At 34.2% G+C, this 21,298-nt stretch overlaps 1 protein-coding gene across 2 annotated transcripts; it reads right to left on the bottom strand.

The window, feature by feature from the left end:
* Positions 1-15,523: 15,523 nt before the first annotated feature.
* Positions 15,524-20,953, bottom strand: LOC118265569 (uncharacterized). Of its 2 annotated transcripts, none has more exons than XM_035578507.2 (7): positions 20,792-20,953; positions 19,081-20,574; positions 18,416-18,569; positions 17,958-18,219; positions 17,006-17,129; positions 16,541-16,701; positions 15,524-16,400 (listed from the first exon to the last, which is right to left on the bottom strand). In XM_035578507.2, the coding sequence occupies exons 1-7, from the start codon at positions 20,850-20,852 to the stop codon at positions 15,870-15,872; spliced, it is 2,787 nt and encodes a 928-aa protein (XP_035434400.2). In that variant the 5' UTR covers positions 20,853-20,953; the 3' UTR covers positions 15,524-15,869. The 2 variants fall into 2 exon arrangements, with proteins under 2 accessions (XP_035434400.2, XP_035434401.2); XM_035578508.2 differs by having other exon boundaries at positions 16,017-16,377.
* Positions 20,954-21,298: the final 345 nt, after the last annotated feature.

Raw genomic sequence — 21,298 nt, 5'->3', positions numbered from 1 at the left:
GGACTCGTTTGCAATACTTTGCAGTCACGTACCGTACCTGTCTACCTTAGCCAAGGGGTGTCAAAGCGAAATGAATAATTTTAAAGTTGTAATTAAGTTATACTACTTTGTTTTATCTCCTTGAAGAAGAAATTAGTTTTCTATGTGAAAATAGTGGGATGCACAGGTGCCGAGCGAAGTTGCGACGTGGCACTCAGAAAAGCGTGAACGTTGTAATTAGCAAAACTAATATTTTTAAGTAGGGATACTTCTTTGCCATGACTGCGACATCTTATGATTTTCTTTTAGTTTTCTTCTTATGAAATGACTTATAACTAAGATTTTATTTATTTAAGAACTTATAGGGATAACATTTGATGCATAACTAGTATGTTCCAGTCTAAGTACTTTTATGAAGTATATGAACAAAAAGACGAATAAAATTGCATGATTCGGAACTCGCACTCGTGGCCTCAAGTTCGCATTTTAAACTCAACGATGACTTTTTATGAACATTGAAACGTATCCTCGATAGTAACTTTTAATATAACCTCTTTCAGTTTCATGTTTCAGTGGGACATCCCCTTAAAGCCGAAGGCTACTAAGTATACAAGTTGGGCGTTGAAACGTCGTTAACCGAGACTTTATTAAACTAATTGCCGAGGCCCGTCAAATTGTCAAAGTTACCGTGACGGTTATGGGGACTATGGATTATTACATTACATATTCGTAATTTTCTTAACTACTTTCATAATATCTGTTCTACTAATTCGTGTTAATTTGAGCTAATGTTTTGATGTAGGTATCTATGTTATGTTACTACATACATACATTTATTGTAACTTTCGTGAGACATACTAAATTAATTATTATGTTATCGGCTTACTCACGTAACGTTTTGACGAGGAACTCGACTAGTTTCAAGCCATGCTAGAGGCTCATATCCATGAGCAGCATTCCGCGACAATCGCGGCGTCGTGTGTCGCGGAATGCTGCTCATATACATATACATTTATTAATTTTCATTTATGTTTTATGCATCTATCTATACAAATAAGTTTAGTCATATACCGGCGTCACACATGTGTAGACTTCTTTGTTCACTTATGTGTTCACATTAAGTATGTGGCATCAACATGTCTTCTATTAAAAATATAAACAGTAACTTTAACGTCAAACATCGTGAATTCATAGCAATATTTAATTTTCAGCAATAAATTAAATTCAACTTTGGAAATATCTCGTCGTTCTGTGACAAGTAGTGACATCTATTAGATTTCATGCGAATTATTTGTGCCGACCAATCTACGGTGAAAAGTTACGGCCTTCGCTACAAAATAAATTGTACAAACCTTCGTCTATAACTTTTGAAATTTAACTAATGAAATATATCTGAAATGGAGGTAATATCACGGCTATTTGTTTCTCGAAGGGGTAGGTAGCAATGAATAGTATGTGCACTTATCGACAAGTTTGGTTGTGTGCACAAATCTAGGCTAGGTGATTCTACTGTGTGTGTAGATTTTTCGAAATCTAAAACTTACCAAACTAATAATTTTATAGACGTTATTTTCCTCAAGCTGCTTATCAAGAGCCTCAAGCATGTCACTTGTAAGAAATATATCGTAAATATTTTTTATTATAGTAAATCTAAGTCTAGGTCTTATTATTTTTTGTGGACCTCTTTAATGAGTTTAATAAAGATAATGAATTCAGGTTGGCCTAGAAAAGAAATAAAAAGTTAGCTTGGTTTTAGATACTTTTTTATTCTAAGAATTATAAGGGAAGGAGAATTATAAAATTATAAAATATTCTTAGTACTAGCTACCTACTGTCCTACATAACTATAGGTGTGTGTAGATACCTAATTACTATCAAAATATACTTACTTACATATGAGGAACAATACTGAAAGCCTAATTTTATTTTTCAAAAATTAATATCAGATACCTATCTCTGGTTATTTTGTCGGTCGAACAAATTACGCAGGCATTATTAGATTGTGTGATTTGGAAATCCTCTGGGGCAGCCTAAGGTCTTACGGTTTGGTACACAAATATGAAAATCAATGTAAACCTGGCTTGCTTATATTCTGAAGTTAGGATTTCTTCATAAAAATTACTCGAAAGCATATAATAGAACATGAAATAAAATGCATGCGGCAAAGACCAAGAAGTTACGAACAAAGAATATAACAAAGCAATTCCCCAAGATTATCAGGCGATTCATTAAATTTAATCATAACAAGGATGCCTCCTCCGCCGTCATTGTGACGTAATATTAATCTACAATCTTGAAGCAGCCCCGGCCTGTAATAGCCTCGTGACCACATCTAACAGTAATCCTTTCAAGTATTAAACTCCCACTTTAATATAAGTTGAACAATGCGGCGACCCATGGCTCAGCAGTAACAATGGCAAAGTTTTCATTCTAAGACTCCGTTTTATATCTGCACGGACCCTTTTGTTGTTCCTCACGACGGGGTGTGGCGGGTAAACGCGGGAACCCTTGTTATTATGACAATGTTACTAATTCTAGTGAAACACAATCGTTTGCTGTCGACGACTACACAAGTACCTACACACCTTTAAACTATAACAATATGCCAACGCTAATTAAAACGTGAAATTTTACTCCGTCTATTCCAGTTATTTGGTGTTTCTATCTCAGCTCGCACTACGGCAGGTATTCATTAGGTATTTCGTAGAACAAAATATACACTGCGGTACTGTTGTTGCCTCTGGAATGTTATGTTATTGGCGTTACAGGTTTTAGACGACCTTGTTAGAAGATTATAAAGTTCGCCGGATTTAATACAATTATCACGTTATATATCATTACGTCCGTTATTTAAAGAAAATTTCTGCTCAATCTGTATGCACTGCACACTCTTTCATACATTACAATTTTACCAGATATGTAAGTATATAATTATATTTCATTACATAAAGACTTCATTAGAAATCTTTACTACTTCACAAAACGCTATAATTTTTGTCAGATAGATTCCGAACTAACAACCACCGCAGCACCGTAAAGGAAAGGAAAGCTGTCGAATTTATGGCTGTGGTACCAACAAGTGCTCGTTCCTCGTTCCGTATACATACATAGTATGTGCTTCAGCACAAGTGTCTGTTCGTTAACAACGATACGTGAGCTATCCTGCTGAAGGCATCATTAAAATATACTCCTGGAGGATTAAATCTCGCCAGTGCAAGCTTTCGATAAATTATTTTAAAACGAAATTAATTATTACAAAGTAACATTTATTCACATCGTACGTGGTAAATGAACGTATTTATCTTTTACATAAGATACTGGTTGATACTACTGATAATGGTAAGTATCAAGTACTTAAGTAAAAGTGTAATAATCAAGTACCGTACTTAAGAGGTTGATGAAAAGTAACACAAAAGTTTTAGAAAGCACTAAAAGTAAGTATTCCTACCGACTTACAAATCTACATTTAAATGGACATACCTATTGCTTGAACTGCAAATGATACATTGTATTGTTATCAACACATTTACCTCACCAGCATAAATTACAGCTGGAAGTGCACAAAACGGTAGCATGATAGCTTTAAGCTGAGATTACGTGGATCCAGCTCTGTTGTCGATGGCACGCCTGAGATACCTGCCTATATAGATAGCTCGCAGTTTGATGCCATTGTGAGTTGTGCAGTTACTAGAATATACCTACATAGTTCCTTCAAGTATGGAAAATTAAACTCGACATGTTCAATCGATGCTAAGGTGAGCTTCATCTAATTGGAACCTAGATTACGATTCATATTTTTCCAAAAGCCTCGTAGAGACTGTTTCATCATCAGCCTATAAGTGGCCACTGCTGACAAAAGGCCTATTCTCACACAGAAGGTTTGAGCATTAATCGCCACGCTTGCTCAATCTGGGTTGACGATTTCAATCTTATAAATTAAAAATTATAAGCCCAAGTGTCCTCATGATGTTTTCCTTCTCCGTTTGTTCTTAGAAAGTATTCGGAAAAAGAGACTGTTTATATAATATGAATAAGGTTCATAATCAACACTACAACAACATACAACTCTAAATAAGGCAAATTATGATCACACACTTCCCTTACAAACTCCCTCAGATATTATTGAAAACTCAGCTCTGTTTTAATTAAATTTTATTCCATGTATTGGAAATATATTCTGCATATTCCCATTCACTGCCAACACGCTTAGTTTTATAAAAATGGCCGGCAGTGTGGTATTAATTTAATTTTATATGCATATTTTACAGCATTGCGTTTTTAATCCCAGCTCGAATCATATTGTGGCTGCCGTAAGTAAGAGCTTTCCAGTGAAACGATTCTCGTTTTACGATATTAAACCTAATAACTTATATAATTACTTCTATATTAGCTTACATCTTATTTCTGTTCAAACTAGTGGTAGCATGAAATCCTATCCTATAGACTTTATGGTTGCTGAATTATAAAGATTTCCATAGTTTTATAAAAATAAATGAAGTTGGGATTAAATAGGATTAACATATAGAATCAAACTAGTACCACATGGATAAAATAAATACGACAAGTCCATGAGCGAAACCAAGTGAAATGTGTATATCACACTAATGTGCTGTAGGTATTAAATAGCTGTTTTACCTATTGAATTGTCCACCAAACTTCTTTTAATATAGTACGAATCTTATGAAAAATAATAAAATCACAGTCGTAACGTCTTGATAAAGGAGATGAATGTTGTACCTACATAAAAGAATTCACGAATAAAGAACAAGAAAAAAACACAATAATAACTCTTACTAACTCGCCGTAAAAGAAAGTTTTAAGAATTTTCGTCTACAAAACTTCGCCCAATCCAATTTCGGTAAAGCTTCAGATTATAATTCTCGTTATTCCAAATTAAAAACTGTTACGTAGGTACTAACTACACTCCATTTTGTATAAAATTAATTTCAACGAGTTTCGAAGGTCGATTCTATCATTAACTATTAACTCTGATTTGGTTTTCGAACCGACAAAGACAGTGTTTACTTTTGATCAAAGAAATACTTTTTTCACTCAGCTCACATCGCGGTTTTATTTAAAACTTCAGCCTGATTATTGACCACACTTGGGGTAACGGATGCCTTTCCCTGCCAAAGTATTCTTGGAATCCGATTTAATTATATCATTTCGTACATATGAGTTACAATAATAGCGTTTTTGTTTCACGATCATACCACAATTTGCGTTACACGAGTGCTATCCTGTTAATTTTACTCAATTTTAATTACCGCAATCCTACCAACACTTGTTCAATTAAAATTTAATTAGCAGTTCTCTAACTGATCCTCTTAATATAATTTTACAATACTGATCATGTAGGATAAAGCAAGCTTACTCAAACCTTCGGTTTCACTCGTATTACAGGAAAAATGTGTTTTAGTCCACAGATACTAAAGTATATTTTCGTTTGTAAAAGTTTAGTTAATATTTTATACGATTTCAATAGCACTTACTATGTATTTGTAAAATAAAAAGCCTGTGAATACAATCTGTCACGCGTCACACATCTGAAACTGAATAAAAGCCATCAATTGATAAAAAATAATGTATAGGCGAATGGATCACTGTTGGTAGCAGCTTGACTAGTATGTGATATAAAACATTAGGCTTGAATAGTTTTAGGCACCTCAACAGTTCCTATTATACTAACTACAAAACCAGTAATAAATCATACTCGTAACAACCTTACATCAATATCTACTAGGTTCGATAATAAATCGATATATATATGTAAGTACAAATTGAAGAAGTTGTCCCCACGAGAAAGATAGAAGGAGCAAGCTTCTGCTCGCCTCAATAAACCGACAAACGCCCAACTTGGCCAACTTTGACTAATTAGTCGCTAAACAAATGGAACATCGTCACACAAGACTGGAATAGACAAACACCGTGCATGTACTGTATTGATTTTATTAACTAAGTTCAGATATTGTTGTGACGATGAAAAATCATCGTTGAATATACGTAGAGCAGGAAAAGGGAAACTCTTGTAATATACACTTTTGTAAAACCCAAGCTCCTCGTTGTATCAAACGGGACCACCCACTCGACAATTCGCTTACGAAAGAATAAAATGTTAATAAAAGATTAACATCTTAAAATATTATTTAATATTACATTTTACTACAGACTTCTCATGTACACAGTGTTCTTTGTCTGCGTATCACTAGAGGAACTATTTTCATAAGCTTGTTTATTGGTACGAGAAAATATTTGATTTCGTATTCCACATAATTCGCATAATACAATGTCGTGTATGTCGTAATATCCACATATTTTGATCTACGCTAACCTAAAATTTAAGGAATTTCCATGTCAGACAATATGCCTGTTAAATTAAATTAATTTGTAGTTAATACAATATGGTTTTGTCACTATAATCTAAAATCGTTTGATTAGAAATATTTGACATCCTTCGAACCATTATAATCTTGAGGTTATTCATGTCTAATAAAACAAATATAAAAATCAAATCATCACTTACCATCAGGTGAGATAGCGGCCAAACGTCGACCCATTAAATGTAAAAAAAAAAAAAAAAAAAACATCATTACTCTTTAAACCTACATACACATTTAGATAAAACCGCAAATAACTTGTAATCAAAACAAAATAGAAATCAATAATGAACTGACAAATATTAAATTTCAATTAGGTATTTAATTGTGACTCAAATACGAAGCGTGAAGACACCGCGTAGCACGTAGCGCGTAGCAGCTTGCTACGCCAAACCCGTAGCAATTTGAACATTTCTTTGTTGCAACATTTGCATTTTTATTCTATTTGAATAGCTCACAGGTCATATGGGGCTAACCATAATATATCATAATTACTATACACATTTCCAATTATATTCGACTATCGTATAGAGAACTTTAATAGATCATCAAAATAACGAATTTTGCTTCACATAAGTAAAAGTTTATAATAGACCGAGTAAAAAAATAGATTTATAGAAATCAAAAAGAAAAAAATAAAAAGTCTCAACACGAAGCCGATAGTCTACAAAGTTATAATAACACCGAAAAATACACGTACTTACTTCAAAGGTGAAGCGTCCATCTTGTCAAAACTTGTCCAATTATTGGATTGGTAACCAACTTACTTGTTCAGGTGGACAAACTGGAACTAATATAAGTCTAAACTAAGTATCAGTACAAAACTATTTATAAAGAAACTGGCACCGTGTCAATTGAATTATTTAGTTGGTAGCGTTTACTGATATGTTTTATAAATATATGTCAAAGTTTTAATGAACGGTGTTAGTCCAGAAACTAGAGATTGGTATGAAGCACGGCGGTCAATCAATGACACCCAGCTACTAACAGATATACTATATTTTGACACATATATCAATATAAAAGAATGTATGTCATGTACTCTACACTTGTACAGGTCCTCAGAATCTTACAAGAAAGTGGTCAAGCGCAGGACTTAGAGTTTTATTTACGTTGCTTCTGAGACGTAAGTGTGACATAGTGTAGAATTTCCTTAAGATCTTATAATCCACTACTGCTATGCAAAGGACAATGATTCATAATATATGTTTTATATTTTTATGAGCTAATCTGATACCTATATTTTCCGAAATACCGAAATCAATCGTAAACAGCAAGATTCTACGAAAGTAAATTTACTATGAACCGATGAACTTAAAATACAAATATTTATTACCAAAACATGTCAGGTAAATAAAAAAATAAACAAATGAAAACCGTTGACAATTTTAAAGTTTATGTTTGAAATGTTTTTTCACCGATACATGGTATTTTTACCTTTTGACATATTATAAAAATGAAATACAAGGAACAAAGGATTGATGAGAGCGAGATAGAATGACGGGACTAATTTGAAATACGATATCGGTCTGCATTGACAGGGCTTCCGCCGGGAACGAAACACTTCGAAAATATTTCAACAAAATAACAGGGGCCATGGTTTGTTATTGTTTCAACGTGAAAATTACCTCGCGGTAGACCGTACATCTCGAGTAAAGCATGTTTTTGGTAAAGCAACAAGCAAGTCTTACATGTTATAATTATTTTCCATTCTACACTTCGTAAAATTTTAGTTCATTATACTAACCGAAAGATTTCAGAAAAAAGTTATTGCATTTAATATATAGCTTGACCTTAAATAACACTTAATTGAGAAATGATGATTAATTAATTTTACCACTTTAATCTTCTGCACGAAGAAAATAATTTTTGGCAAGGGACTACTATATTTTTAGTCATAGTAAACTCCTACCTCTTCTATAAGCAACATTTAATAGTCCCCTTGACACCTCATTTTGGAAGGCCTTTATGAAATTAATTAAAAAGTTAAAATTAGAGTACCCATATCCCAAGAGGTCAATAACTAAATATTAGTTTGCTTCTTTCATAATAGTTGAATAAATTATTATCCGTAGGATTATTGAAACTATATTTTATAAGCTAATATTCAATTGAAAATATTAATATCATTAGGAAAAATCGAATATCTCGTAATTGCATTCTTTGAACAATTGATAATATCTCCGTTAATTAAGGCAGAATAGTCAATAAAATTGTCACTAATTAGATTTCCCGTTTCAAATATTTATGTGTGTTAGAACCGTGAAGACTCATATTGCGTAGGTAGTTGGTAGTTTGTTTAGATGTTAATCTAGTTCGCCAAACAAGGCGCCCGTATGTCGTCCCCGTTATCTCTGATAATGTTGGGAACTCTGCTGTTTTAGGTGATACTTTATCTCACTTTGCAAAAGTTTCGCCAGCCAACAAGATTAAATGTAAAGTTTAAATTAATTCTAGGATCCTGGTAGAAATTTTTGATCTAAAGCTTTAATCAGCAGCAATTTCGTTTAGTCAAACATCATAACAGTATGACGTGCTCACAGAAAACTACGTTCATGTGCGATGTTTATGTTAGCCTACATTCATTTTCACGTTGAAATTACCAGCAGAGTTTGTCTAGTTCTGAAATATATGCGTCAAAAGTAAACATCATTTACCTTGCTTAACCAAGCCAGTAAAACACATAACGCGCAAATTGTTTATTTTGCCGAGTGATTTAAGATCGTGTTGCCATTACGATACCTATCGCTAATAATATGGCAGGATTGTGGCGGCAGTCGATTTAAAAACAGCCCTAAATCCTTTATCAGTAGCGTGCACGCCTGCTCGCCACCCAGCTGCTGAATTTCCATATACTTATCGACGCCACACTTTATTGGAAGCTCGATTGCAAGAACATAAATATTTATGAATTCATGCTAGAATAGTGGTTGTGATAAACACTGCCAATTTCATATGAATGAAATCTTTTCGCAAGTAATTTTCTGTTTGGTTGACTTATAAATAAAGTTATTTAGGAAATGGGTTTATCGTTTCCGTTTTTTTATATGCTACAATTTTTTAAGTAGTTTCTAAAACATTCGTACGTTAATGATGAATTATGAATCCAAAATAATTTCCAAACCTATAGGTACCTATACTACACGAGGACCCTCCCCATTAACACGTAACAAAACACAAAGTTCCACAATTTTAAATTAAAAACCGAGGAGAAAGATTGTGCAATTATCAGAAATCCATCAATCACTGTAACGTCGTTTAGCGTACACTGTAGTCGATATAAAAGAACTTTACGACATTCCATTCATTATTAAAAGGGCTTAAAACAAATTCGCAGCGGAACAAAACAGCCGTAACGAAGACATAATAAAAACAAGTCCTGAAATTGTTTCAGTGTAGTTACTGTGCGCTAATTGAGCACAGTAATGGTTGAATAAATTTGTTTGGACAATAAAGACGCTTAAACTGAACTATGTCCTATTGTTGGGGGTCCAAATTGCTAATTTGACCGCGTAGATTTAATTATGCATGCCGTCCGCCGAGAGGGGGTCATAAAGGAGGGGTGTCACAGGCAGACTTGTTTATAATGTAGCAAGTAATGCGCAATCCAACCCAACCCGCCTGCGCCAAGTATTAACTTTTTATTACACTGAACGAACTTTCGCGGTTTACGGCCACATTGGGGAGGGCACGAACGTGTCAAAATTTAAGCGCCTGTTATTTTAAATGCAGCATACGTTCATTTTCTGCCTGTCAGTAATATAGGACACTGCATTTTTTAAATAGCATTTTTTACAAAATGCGATCCCTATTTTCTGTTGAATAGGATAGTTAATAGGGTAGATGACTAATTTTTATTTTAATGTCCGTCTTGTAGATTATTTAAAAATATTAGACACGTATTTTTTATTTTCTTACGGAAACAAATACTTTCGAAGATATATCCATTTTAAATATCGCGTGACGTCACTTTAGAGTACGTTTTATACTCTATAGTGACGTAGTTAGCTCCCACTCCTAAACTTTGATTCGTTTTATCTAAGTATTGTTATCTTATATGACAAAATAAAAAAATACGTATCTAATATTTTTTTATTACCTAACTGACGGACTAATTAGATTTTTAATTTTCATACCCTGTCATCATCCCTATTATCATTACTACTTATTTGAGATACACACCCAAACCCACAATATTTATTAACGTTTGAAAAAAACATAAACGTAGTTTTAAACATAAATACCACCTACTTACACAAACGAAATGACTATCAAAAAACACTTTTTTTATTCTTTAAAACAAAATAGACTATATTTCGTACACATCCAACGACACAATGTAACAATTGCTATTTCAACAAATACTAGAAGCCACTAGTAAACAAAAATAACAATTTAATTATTTGACAGAGCGACGCCGCGCCGTTCACTTTGATTCCCTATAGAATGCATTGGCTAGCGGTTGTCCAATACAACGATGGCAATTAGCGTAATTTATCGTCAGATTGACACTGGCCGAGGTCCATTGAGATGAGATAGTGTTTGGCAAATTTTAGCTTCTAATTGCTCGTCTGAACACTTGATATTGAGATTGACCTCACTGTTATATCAATTTTAGGCGAATATGCAGCCTCGTCTTTTCATTGTGTGGACTAAAAATGCTTCAAAGTTATTGCGAAATTGCTGGTTTTATCGACTTAATTGACTTTTGTTTAGATTTTGAAATTTCAAAAGATTTTTTGGATTAAACTTTGTATACGTGAATTATTAAGTAGTGGCCATGCACCATATTCACTTTGCTCCTTTTATCATTATTATTTCCAAGTAAACATTTACTGAAATACACTCGGCGTCACAAAAATCGCACCTCTTTAAAAGTTCCCTTCATAGTCATTTTAACCCTATTAATCAATGGCAGACATATGACTGTAAGGTATCATTGGAAAGGCAATTCATTTAAGTTTAAGAATAAATCAATGGATTTGGTTTTTTGTTTACCAGGGAATAAAAAAGCAAGCAAATGCAAATGATTAAAAAGTTACATTTTATTTTATCAGAATAAAACAACTTAAAACCTAGTGTTACCCTCCCTAGCCATGATGACTGCTTCCATGCTTTCTCTCATGGACGAATTAATGTGACAACAGTCTCTTGAGGAATGCCATCCCATTCTGAATATTTTGACAACATTTTTTTAACGTTACGTGCTGATGAGATCTGTTGTGTTTAGGAATTCTAACTGTTGTTAATTTAAAGGTCGTTAAACGTACTTTCAATTGATACCAATATGAATAAGGTGTAATGTATTCGTTACTGGCGGGACATGTTTTAAACTTACAATTTTCCAAGAGGTGCGATTTTTGTGACGCCGAGTGTATATCAACTTAATTTTCAGGCATTGTTTTACATTGGTTAATATAATTGATTGCATGACCGGCTCCGATCACGCTCTGAAAATCATACACAACTTCAGAAAAAGGTTAAAAATTTATTTCAACGCAATCATATTTCGGAACAATTTTCTCTCCTTCCTCTCATACGAGTGTATATAGATTTGTTATTTTCTATGGAGCGTCAGATTTTTATGTGGCTTCGTTGTTGGTCCCGTAGTAACAAAATATTTGTACACATGGGTACACTGACCCTTTCTTTATGGAAACTAGCTATAGGTATGTACATACCCAATATTTATGTGGGTATGTAGTAACTACCCACGTACCCCTTTTCCATTCTTATCCTCCACAATTCCAAAAAATATACAGTAAAAAACAGGACAGTCATTTCAATTATAACTTTAACTAACGTTAGTATTTATAATAAAGAGGAAAAAAGTATTTCGTAATATAAAAAAAAGTACAAAAAATATTTTAATTTTGCTATTCATTAACTAAGTACTTTCTTGATGCAAACCATAATTAATTCGCATGAAATAATCAACACAAATTCCCATCATTATTCAGCAATACCACCGTCCATTAAAGAGTGAAACATTTTTACTCGATACTACAAATTGTATATGAATATCGGTTCCAATAAATCTGGGTCAAAGAGCAAGATAAAATCGCCGATACTTTGAGATGCAGTATCGTGTTACCATTATCGCGATAACGTAATAAGCAGAAAAAGTAGGTTAATAGCTGCTTTCATGTCGGGTACAAGTGGCACCACACGCATTCTTCGTCATTTAGAACAAATTACCTATTTCATCCTTCGGTTTATGTACATTTTAAGATAATACCTAACCATTTAATTGGATATATTATGAGGAGTAAGTGGGAAGAACAACATAAATTAGTTTGCCTTCCTCTTCGCACAGGCTTACTCTTTCAGGTAATAAAAGGCATGACGTATTTAAGCATAATTTTTTTCTGCTTCTTTTTCATTTTTTTCGACTCACTCGTGTGAGCCGAAAAACATAACAATTATTTGACGATCATTAATATCCGATCCTACAATCTCGCAATCACCTTGTGAAGTATGTATGCTATAGAAAGAATACATAAATGTATTGTGTTGCACCTACACCCTGTACAAGTGTACACTCGTGAGAGATGCCCGCCTTATAAATAAAGCTTGTTTCGGTGTTCCACCAGCGGCAGCGGTTGCGGGAATTATGAAATGATCCCATCAAAAACTTTACGCGATTTACTGCCTTCCGCAATTTTACATAAAGGTTATGACGTGTGAGATTTTATGCGACAAACATTTGTGAATATTTCGTGTGCATAATATTATGACAGAGTAGCCATATTTCAGCCTGTTTAGTTATGCTATAATGTAGATCACAACTCAACTCTGATTTAAAGTCCACAAGGTATAGACATGATGTATAATCAATTAGTTAACTAAATAATTGTGAAGGAATAGGTATTCATAACCTTCCTTAAGACCATTACCGAAAAATAGAAAATTGAAATTGAATATTGGTAACATCCGAAATTAATACCGTATTACATTGGCTTCACTAGTTCAGAATCCTATTAAAATATGTAGACTACTTAATTCCTGTACAGTGTCCCAAAAACATGACAACGACATAACATTAAACCATTTACTACTCGGTAATGTTTTTAATTTACAATATGAACTGCTAAAATGCTCGATGAAAATCCCTTTCAAAATTTCAACTCACCTATTCTAACCGAAGTCTACCTAAATGTAACCATTAGCATAGATCGAGGTGTGAGTAAAATGCAACACAAACGTATCTAAAGAAGCTTAGCGTCGCCTGGTACGCTCCACACTCACCGCACATACAGACAAACACTTTAAGCTGATTATGATGGATACGTCCCACTCGCAAAATCACAGATAGCTATAATTGTGTAACGTTTCAACACAGTACCAACTAGAATTACCTACCCTACGTTCATTTATTTAAATGGTGAGCGTTTGCGACCACTTCTCTTCGTTCCCGAAATCTAGGGATTTTACGCCATTATGTACTCAACTATGTAGTGGATGTTGATTCAAATCAGCTTTACTCAGCAATGTAATTTGAATTAATTTATATTAATTGCTAATATTTACAAGTGTAAAATGATCAATCCACATTCGGCAAGCGCAGTGATCAGTGTTAGGTATATTGTTTTTTCCGAATAAGAAGAAGTTTTTGACCAGTAGTGGGACGGTAAAAAAGAGATCAGACTAGATAGGAAAGATGAAGAAGATTTATCTATAGTAAATATGACTAAGTTATTGGTATCGACCAATAACTTCACTTTGCCAATTTTGTTCGCTTTGTGGCTAATAGAAGTCTCTAACGTAGCCTACGTTAGAAATAGAGTTCCAGATTGTTTGCCACTGAGAAATTACCGAAAATATAGATCTCGTCGAGATGCTGCGGTGACTAATTGCACAACCGAAATTTTTGATTGATGTATTATTATTTATAAATTAAATATTACTAAATAAAGATAAGGCTCAACCAGTTCTTGAAGTTAGACACGTTTCCAAAATGTAATAATATGGTCCATATTTACATACATCAGCTCATCTACTTCTGCCTACCCCTGTCAAGCTAAAACAAAGAAACTTGACAGTCTACGTTCTACATTCCCTAACTAATATTATACCACATTCAGCTCACATATTGTAATTTTAGGGTTGCCAATTTGTATGCAATGGTAGCCGGGGCTCGTCTAGTCTTGTTTGCAAACTGTATTGCCCTACCGGCTACCGACCCGGCGCGTCCGTCCCTAACAAGTTAATTTAAACTTCTAACGCTTAGCCGACTTAGGTTGACGGAGCTTAATAGTACCTAATATTTTAAATATAATTAAACTCACAACAAAATCTTTGATTATAAATAAATGAGTCTCCAGAATAATTTCATTTTGAGATTATTTTTTAACTGGCTATTTAAAATCTACTGACCTACATTGTATTACGTAAATACATAATATACCCGCCTATAATAAACATAATAACACACTTTAACAAACCTGATTGTACTTGACTTATAAGACAAATTACGTCTTCTTACAAGATGTACAAATTTACAAAATGTCTTATAATGCAGTCTTAACAATAAATTCAACACCGAATTGAATCGTGTTAATTGACGCATAATAACATAAATATGTATAACGCCATGTATCTAATTGAAATATTCAAATTAAAATGTATAAATAAATGAACGTTATGTATAAATTCTTGTTGAGGGTAAGGTGTATGAAATTAGGATTGTCGTCCCCACAATATCGTATGCTTGTGATACGGGGACTTAATAATAAATTCCTTTGTGCAAAAAGGAACAAAAAATTAAAATTCTTTTCGTGTCCCTGGGCCTTCTCCGGCGCAGTTTTGTCATTTTGTTTGGAGGGATCTCACGTGACATACGCAAATCCCTCTGCTGAATATATGTATATAATATATACTATTGCGAATACCTAAGTGAGCAATATTAGACACGTTTTCTCATAAATCTTACCATATTCATGGTATGAATGCTCGAGATATAGTATTTTTCATATTCAGTGATGGACTATACCGCTGTCATATTCATAATATATCATAGTTTTCAGTTTAATAATACGTACATTCTGAATTATTAGTAAATACCAGTATCAAGACGTATAATATCTATCATTTAAAATATTAAGTTGAATACAATTCAAATTCTCTCAAACCTACATCACCATTTGTTTAAAAAGAAAAAAAAAACATTCTATTATATTAACATTTATTTTTGACAGTTTACAGTTACTTACTAGAGCTCAAAGTTCTCAAGAAATTATAAAAACAGACTAATAATTTTGAATACAGTTAATGCATATAAAAGTACACGTTAGCATTTGAGTGCAATTTACTACCATAAAGGTAGTAAGTAAATAGATATTTTATGTACATTTAAGTAGATTAACACAATATGTAACACCATTCAAACTGCAAATTTTTCTTTCGATACAATTCTTGAGTAACAGACAGTTCTTGAGTGACAGAAAATTTAATTCAATAAAGTACAAGATACAACTAAACCAAATGACTACAAGTTAAAGGAATAGATAAAATCTACAAAGTCAGGTAAAATAAAATAACAATTCTTAACATATTTTTCAAAGAAATTAGATTCAACTTAAAAGCATGGAATAGTAAACAAAGGAATGCTACGGTGCGAATAATACTTCCATAATTACTGGACATTGCCACACGTTGATCATTATTCCTGGCGAGAGCGCGGGCGTTACGGTTACGTTTCTTGCGGCGTTCGCGATGTTTCTTCAGAAACTGAACACAGGCTCTCCGTCCCTCATTAGACTTCCATTTGTTTACTTTTCCTTGTTTTGGATGCAACCAATCATTCTTCGAAGAAATAGTATCGGACGTGTTTAGAAGCAGGGTCGAAGAATTCGTCATGCGGGAGGTCGAGGGCAGACAGTACGGTGCCGAAGTAATGCCTGGTGAAGTGCAGGGTGTCTTGCGGACGTAGCAAGAGGATGGTTTGCAGGTAGTCGCGCACAGTGCCTGTGAGGGTCCCACTCTCTGTGACATACCGTCCTCCTTCGGACACACGGGTGTTCTGATAACAAGATTTGATAGATTCTACACAATTATATTGGTATAGTAAGCGTTAAGTTACATTTTTACACATATTTCCATCTCCAATACAAAATATTCAAGATATTTATAAGTTCTGTTCTCTTATTTTCTAAGATAACTAAACTATAGGTAATGTTACAAACCTTGAATTCCAAAAAGTCTGACATCAGTTGTAGATCTTCTCGCCAAGAATCCCGTAGCGGTTCAGTCTTTTCGATTTCATCTCTTTCAGGGATGACGTGCAGCAGCGGGTTTATGTGGAAAATGTAGCAGTTGTCCGCCCACTCATGACTGACAGTGTAGCCTTTGCAACAAACAAATAAAGACAAATGCTCATGAAGGAAAGTTGATTAATGTCTTTTTACTAAGTACCTATTCATTTTATTCCGGTTTCGTTAAACGATTGTAAATCAATAAACGACTTCGACATATTAAGTAGGTACCTAATCAAATTATTATTTTTTTTTACACACGTAAAATCTAATAATTATTATAAACGAGAATAATATAACCGAAAATAAAGACAAAATGAAGAAGTTCTTCTTATAGTGTCATTGATATGGGACTAGTAACAAATCAAATAAAGTTAAATATTTAATTCCTAATACCTTTAAGAGTTAACACCGTCAGCGTCTGATGAACGTACCCCGAAGGTTCGATAACATGCCGTTCAATCTTCACCACGAAAAAGGGGGTGGCGTTGACTACTCCTTGGGTAACACCATGACTAACCTGGAGAAATACATCGGATTACCGCATTTTATCACTAAATCTATCCAATAATACCTATATGGGTTTGTATTTTAATAGGTTAAGGATAACTGTACCTACACGTTACGTCATTTGATGAATGCATCAATCCTTCACATGACCATACAATAGGCGGCCTATAAATGACAAATGAAGCGGCAACGTTAAACCAGCCTATCGTGTTTGACGAATGCATGCATTCGTCAAGTTAAGTTTAGACCTAACAGGTACTTCATTGCATAAATCAATATTTAACTCCACTTCGTTCAACAAAAGGTATTTAAACAGTAATAAATTATCAAATTAGGAAAATCTATTAGGTAGGTACTATTGCAACTATTTGCACATTGGTAACCGGTTCAACAAGAAATATATTCATTAGTCAACGCAAACTCCTAAAACTAACATACCACGCTAGATAGTTGGTGAATTAGTTAGGTTCCTCCCCGGCAACCTGATATTATCTACCTATTTCATAATTGTTCAGTCGTTTCAACAGAATACTCTCTACAGGCATTAGTTCCACAGGGCAGTAAAATAGAAAGTACCTATGAAATTGAATTTAATAGGATTGAACTATTAGCTATTCATTCGTACTAGGAATGACCGCTTTTATGTAGTAAAAATAAGTGATTTAATGAGAATTGTACAAATAATTAAAAATAACTATTTAGAATTAGCGAATCATTCTGAATCTAGACAGACATATTATACCCACCCATTTTTCATTTGGAAAACCATATTGATTTAAAAAATAGACAAGGGTCTTACTTAAATCATTTTGATATCAATATACTTAATTATACTCACATAGATACTTTCACAGATGGAACCATCCATCATTACAGTATCAGTCTTCACGGTGCCTTTGAACCGTCGTATGGCCATGTAGCGCAAGAGGACCAGATTAGCACCTTCAAGTATGAAGTTGCGGGCTTTGTCAAAGTTGTGGTAGAGTCGCTTCACTACATGCCTTTCACCACAAATACGCGTCACCTTGTTATAGTAACCACTTTCACATATAGCCATGTAGCTTCGTCGCTCTTTTGTCAAGTCTTTCTTCGTAGCATGCCTGTGATAATCAAATCAATTGTGTATTTACTAAAGCATCTACTCATCTAATCACTTACATGAAATTATCTTAGCACTTTTTGTAAGATTGTGTAAAGAAAGAATTAAAATGAACTTCCACGTGGACCGACAGAGTTAAGAACATCCTACTCATAGTATAAATAACTTAATCTTAATAAATGTCTATGAAATCTTACTCGACTCGATTTTCCTCCATCGTGTGTAAGTTACAGTCTAGGATACTAACAAGCTTGGAACCAGTTTTTGCACCTTCCTTTGACGAATATGAAACCATTTGCACAAGAAGTTTATCTTTGTCCTCGCCGAGAGTCTCAACACAAATGCTGATGCCTGGTGTTTAAAAAAACATTTCAAGTTCGTATCTTTCATATTTGTAATTATATAAAAGCATAGAACAATTAATAATATGATATAAAATGTAATATAAGTATCATTATGCTTTACGCCTTTAAGATAGGTAGGTATGTATTAAAGAGGTGGAAGTGCACATAACACCCACTTTGCGATCATTGTTATGTAATAGGTGATGAGCTTATCGTCATAACTGCAGACATCCCAATCTTCCTAATCCTCGATTCCCCAACAACTCATAAATTCTTAACCCCCAAAACGCCAGCAACGCACTTGTTGTCTCTGGTGTTTCAAGTGTCCATGGTCATGGGCGGCAGCAATTGCTTACCAGGTATTCAGGTAATCTGTCTGCTCGTTTACCGGCTTATTCCATAAAAAAAGACATAAAATTTCGAAAAGGAAAGTATTATAGGTACTTTTCCTGACCCCAATTCCACAGATACAGGAAATCTAATTACCTACAAGAAAAACACTTTAAATAAATATGTACCTCCAACAGAACTACAACAATCTAAAGACGGTTTCCTTGGTTTCTTTTCGAATTTAGGCAGCTTCGCACCATGTATTGGACATTCGTCAGAGTCACGCCTATCATGCAAACCTTTAATTTTGAACGGCTCTTGTTTTGTTTCTTCAGTCTTGGGCATATCGTGTCTTCCGTAAGCATAATCGAAAAATGTATGACGTGGATCAACTTCGTGACACCATCGATAGCCATGTTTGCCTTTACGAAACCTTTTTATCTTTGCAGATGCGTTATCTGTGCATCTACAAGTGCAAACTCGGTCAGACAATCCAGGTTTTGTCAAACAAACACATTCATCTGGTTTAACCGGAATTGTATCACAAATGCACGGATTTGTGCAATCGCAGGTAGTGTAGCATTTACAATCATCTGGATTTTTACACGTACAAATCTTCACCGGAAAGCATTTACAAACGCCACTACTAGTTTCCAGTGCGCATTTGCATACTTTGACGGCATCACAACTACAAACAGACTTCGATTCTTCCTTTCTGCAGGGGGAATCTTCGCACTCTTCTGGATCACATAAACAAGTGCGTTGTACACCACATGTGCATAATGACAAGCACGTACAGTCTTTGCCTTTCTTGCAATGGCACAATTTTTTAGGATCCGGCTTTTGGCAAACGCATGGTTCTTCTTCGATTACGCTTTGCTCATTAAAAACTTCTTTTAGAGATTCCATCGTAGGTTCTTGTGATGGTTTCTTTGCAAGTACACTACTAATGTGGCTTATTTCCCCTTCTATTGATAAACTTTCATATAACGATTCTATCGTTTGTAAAGACGGCTCAGAAGGTTCAGTTTTCGTAACGGGTAAAAATCGGGGCTTATGTTTACATTGGCATATAGGACAAGGATATTTATCAGGATGACATATACAAGGCTTATCAATTTGACCACAAGTGCATACAGGAAATATTTTCCCAGTAGGATCACATGTACATACATCAGCGTTTCCACATGTGCATGCAATTTGAGGATCCCCCGGAGCACAAATACATATATCTTTTAGTTCCGAGCACGTGCATGTGGCCTTAGCCTTAGCTCCACAAGTACAAGGTACTTTTACATAACATGGGCACTCTCCCGCTTTGTCTTTTTTACATGTGCAATAAATTTGCGTTTTTGCTGCCATATTTATTTTTGGCATGCCATCAACAACAATAATACTGGATTTACTATTTTGGGGCGGAGGAGGCTTGTTGCAATCGGGGAAAAAGTAAAAATAAAAATCGTCATCTTCTTCATCTTCTTCTTCTTGCACAACAGCTTCCGGAACATAGTCCTTTATTTCAAACACTTGGTCACCTTTAGCTTCTTCCGGTACAGTTGCTTCAGAAGAACTCTCACATGTCCATTCGGATTCTGATTCTTCTTCTTCAAGATCACCTTCATAATGTCCACAACTAATAATAAGTGTTTCTCCAAAACAAATTTCTTCTTTCATAGATGCATCTAAAAATAAACAAGGTTGTCTTTTATGTTAGGAAATGTAGGAGAGCCATACTTCAGCTTCAGCATAAATGGGCTGGCTAGACCAGAGTGATACCTCAGCCTCACATTAAAACACTGTTAAACAACACTTGCGTCATGTTTGACCACGTCCCAATCACCCTTCCCCCAATCCTTAACCCGCAAACAGCAAACATTGAGTAGGTTACCAATAACTTACCGATTTCAAATGGTAATTGTTTTGATAAATCTATTAATGATACGTGATCCTTTACCTCCATTTTCTTATATTTTTGCAATAAGTATTAATTTAAAAGGAATTGAAATATTGACATCATGCCATATTTTTAGTTTTATTTGTTTTTATGGCATTGGCTTATTTACTCATTTCTGACCATTTCATCAAAAAGGTCACAAACTTACTAAGTAACTACCTGCTGCTAAGTACATATAAATGTATCGTTACAATTGAATTATATTATTATTGAAACATTATTGTTCTAATAACTAGGTACTAAGTACATATATCAACACATCGATATTTTTTGAATTTGCCGCTATTTTTATTTCGATCTTTTTGTAATCGGACTAGTTATAGTTATAGGTACCACCAACTAGGTACTTTAAGTAAATCAGAACAATAGTCGGAGTGATATACATTTTTTAAAACATCATTGACCATTGACTTCACCACCTTTACTAGAAAGCGAAACAATTTAATTTCTGA

Source organism: Spodoptera frugiperda, chromosome 28, assembly GCF_023101765.2.
Source record: "Spodoptera frugiperda isolate SF20-4 chromosome 28, AGI-APGP_CSIRO_Sfru_2.0, whole genome shotgun sequence".
Taxonomy (NCBI): domain Eukaryota; kingdom Metazoa; phylum Arthropoda; class Insecta; order Lepidoptera; family Noctuidae; genus Spodoptera; species Spodoptera frugiperda.
The sequence above is the reverse complement of the archived record's forward strand: the minus strand, read 5'-3'. Positions and strand labels throughout refer to the sequence as shown.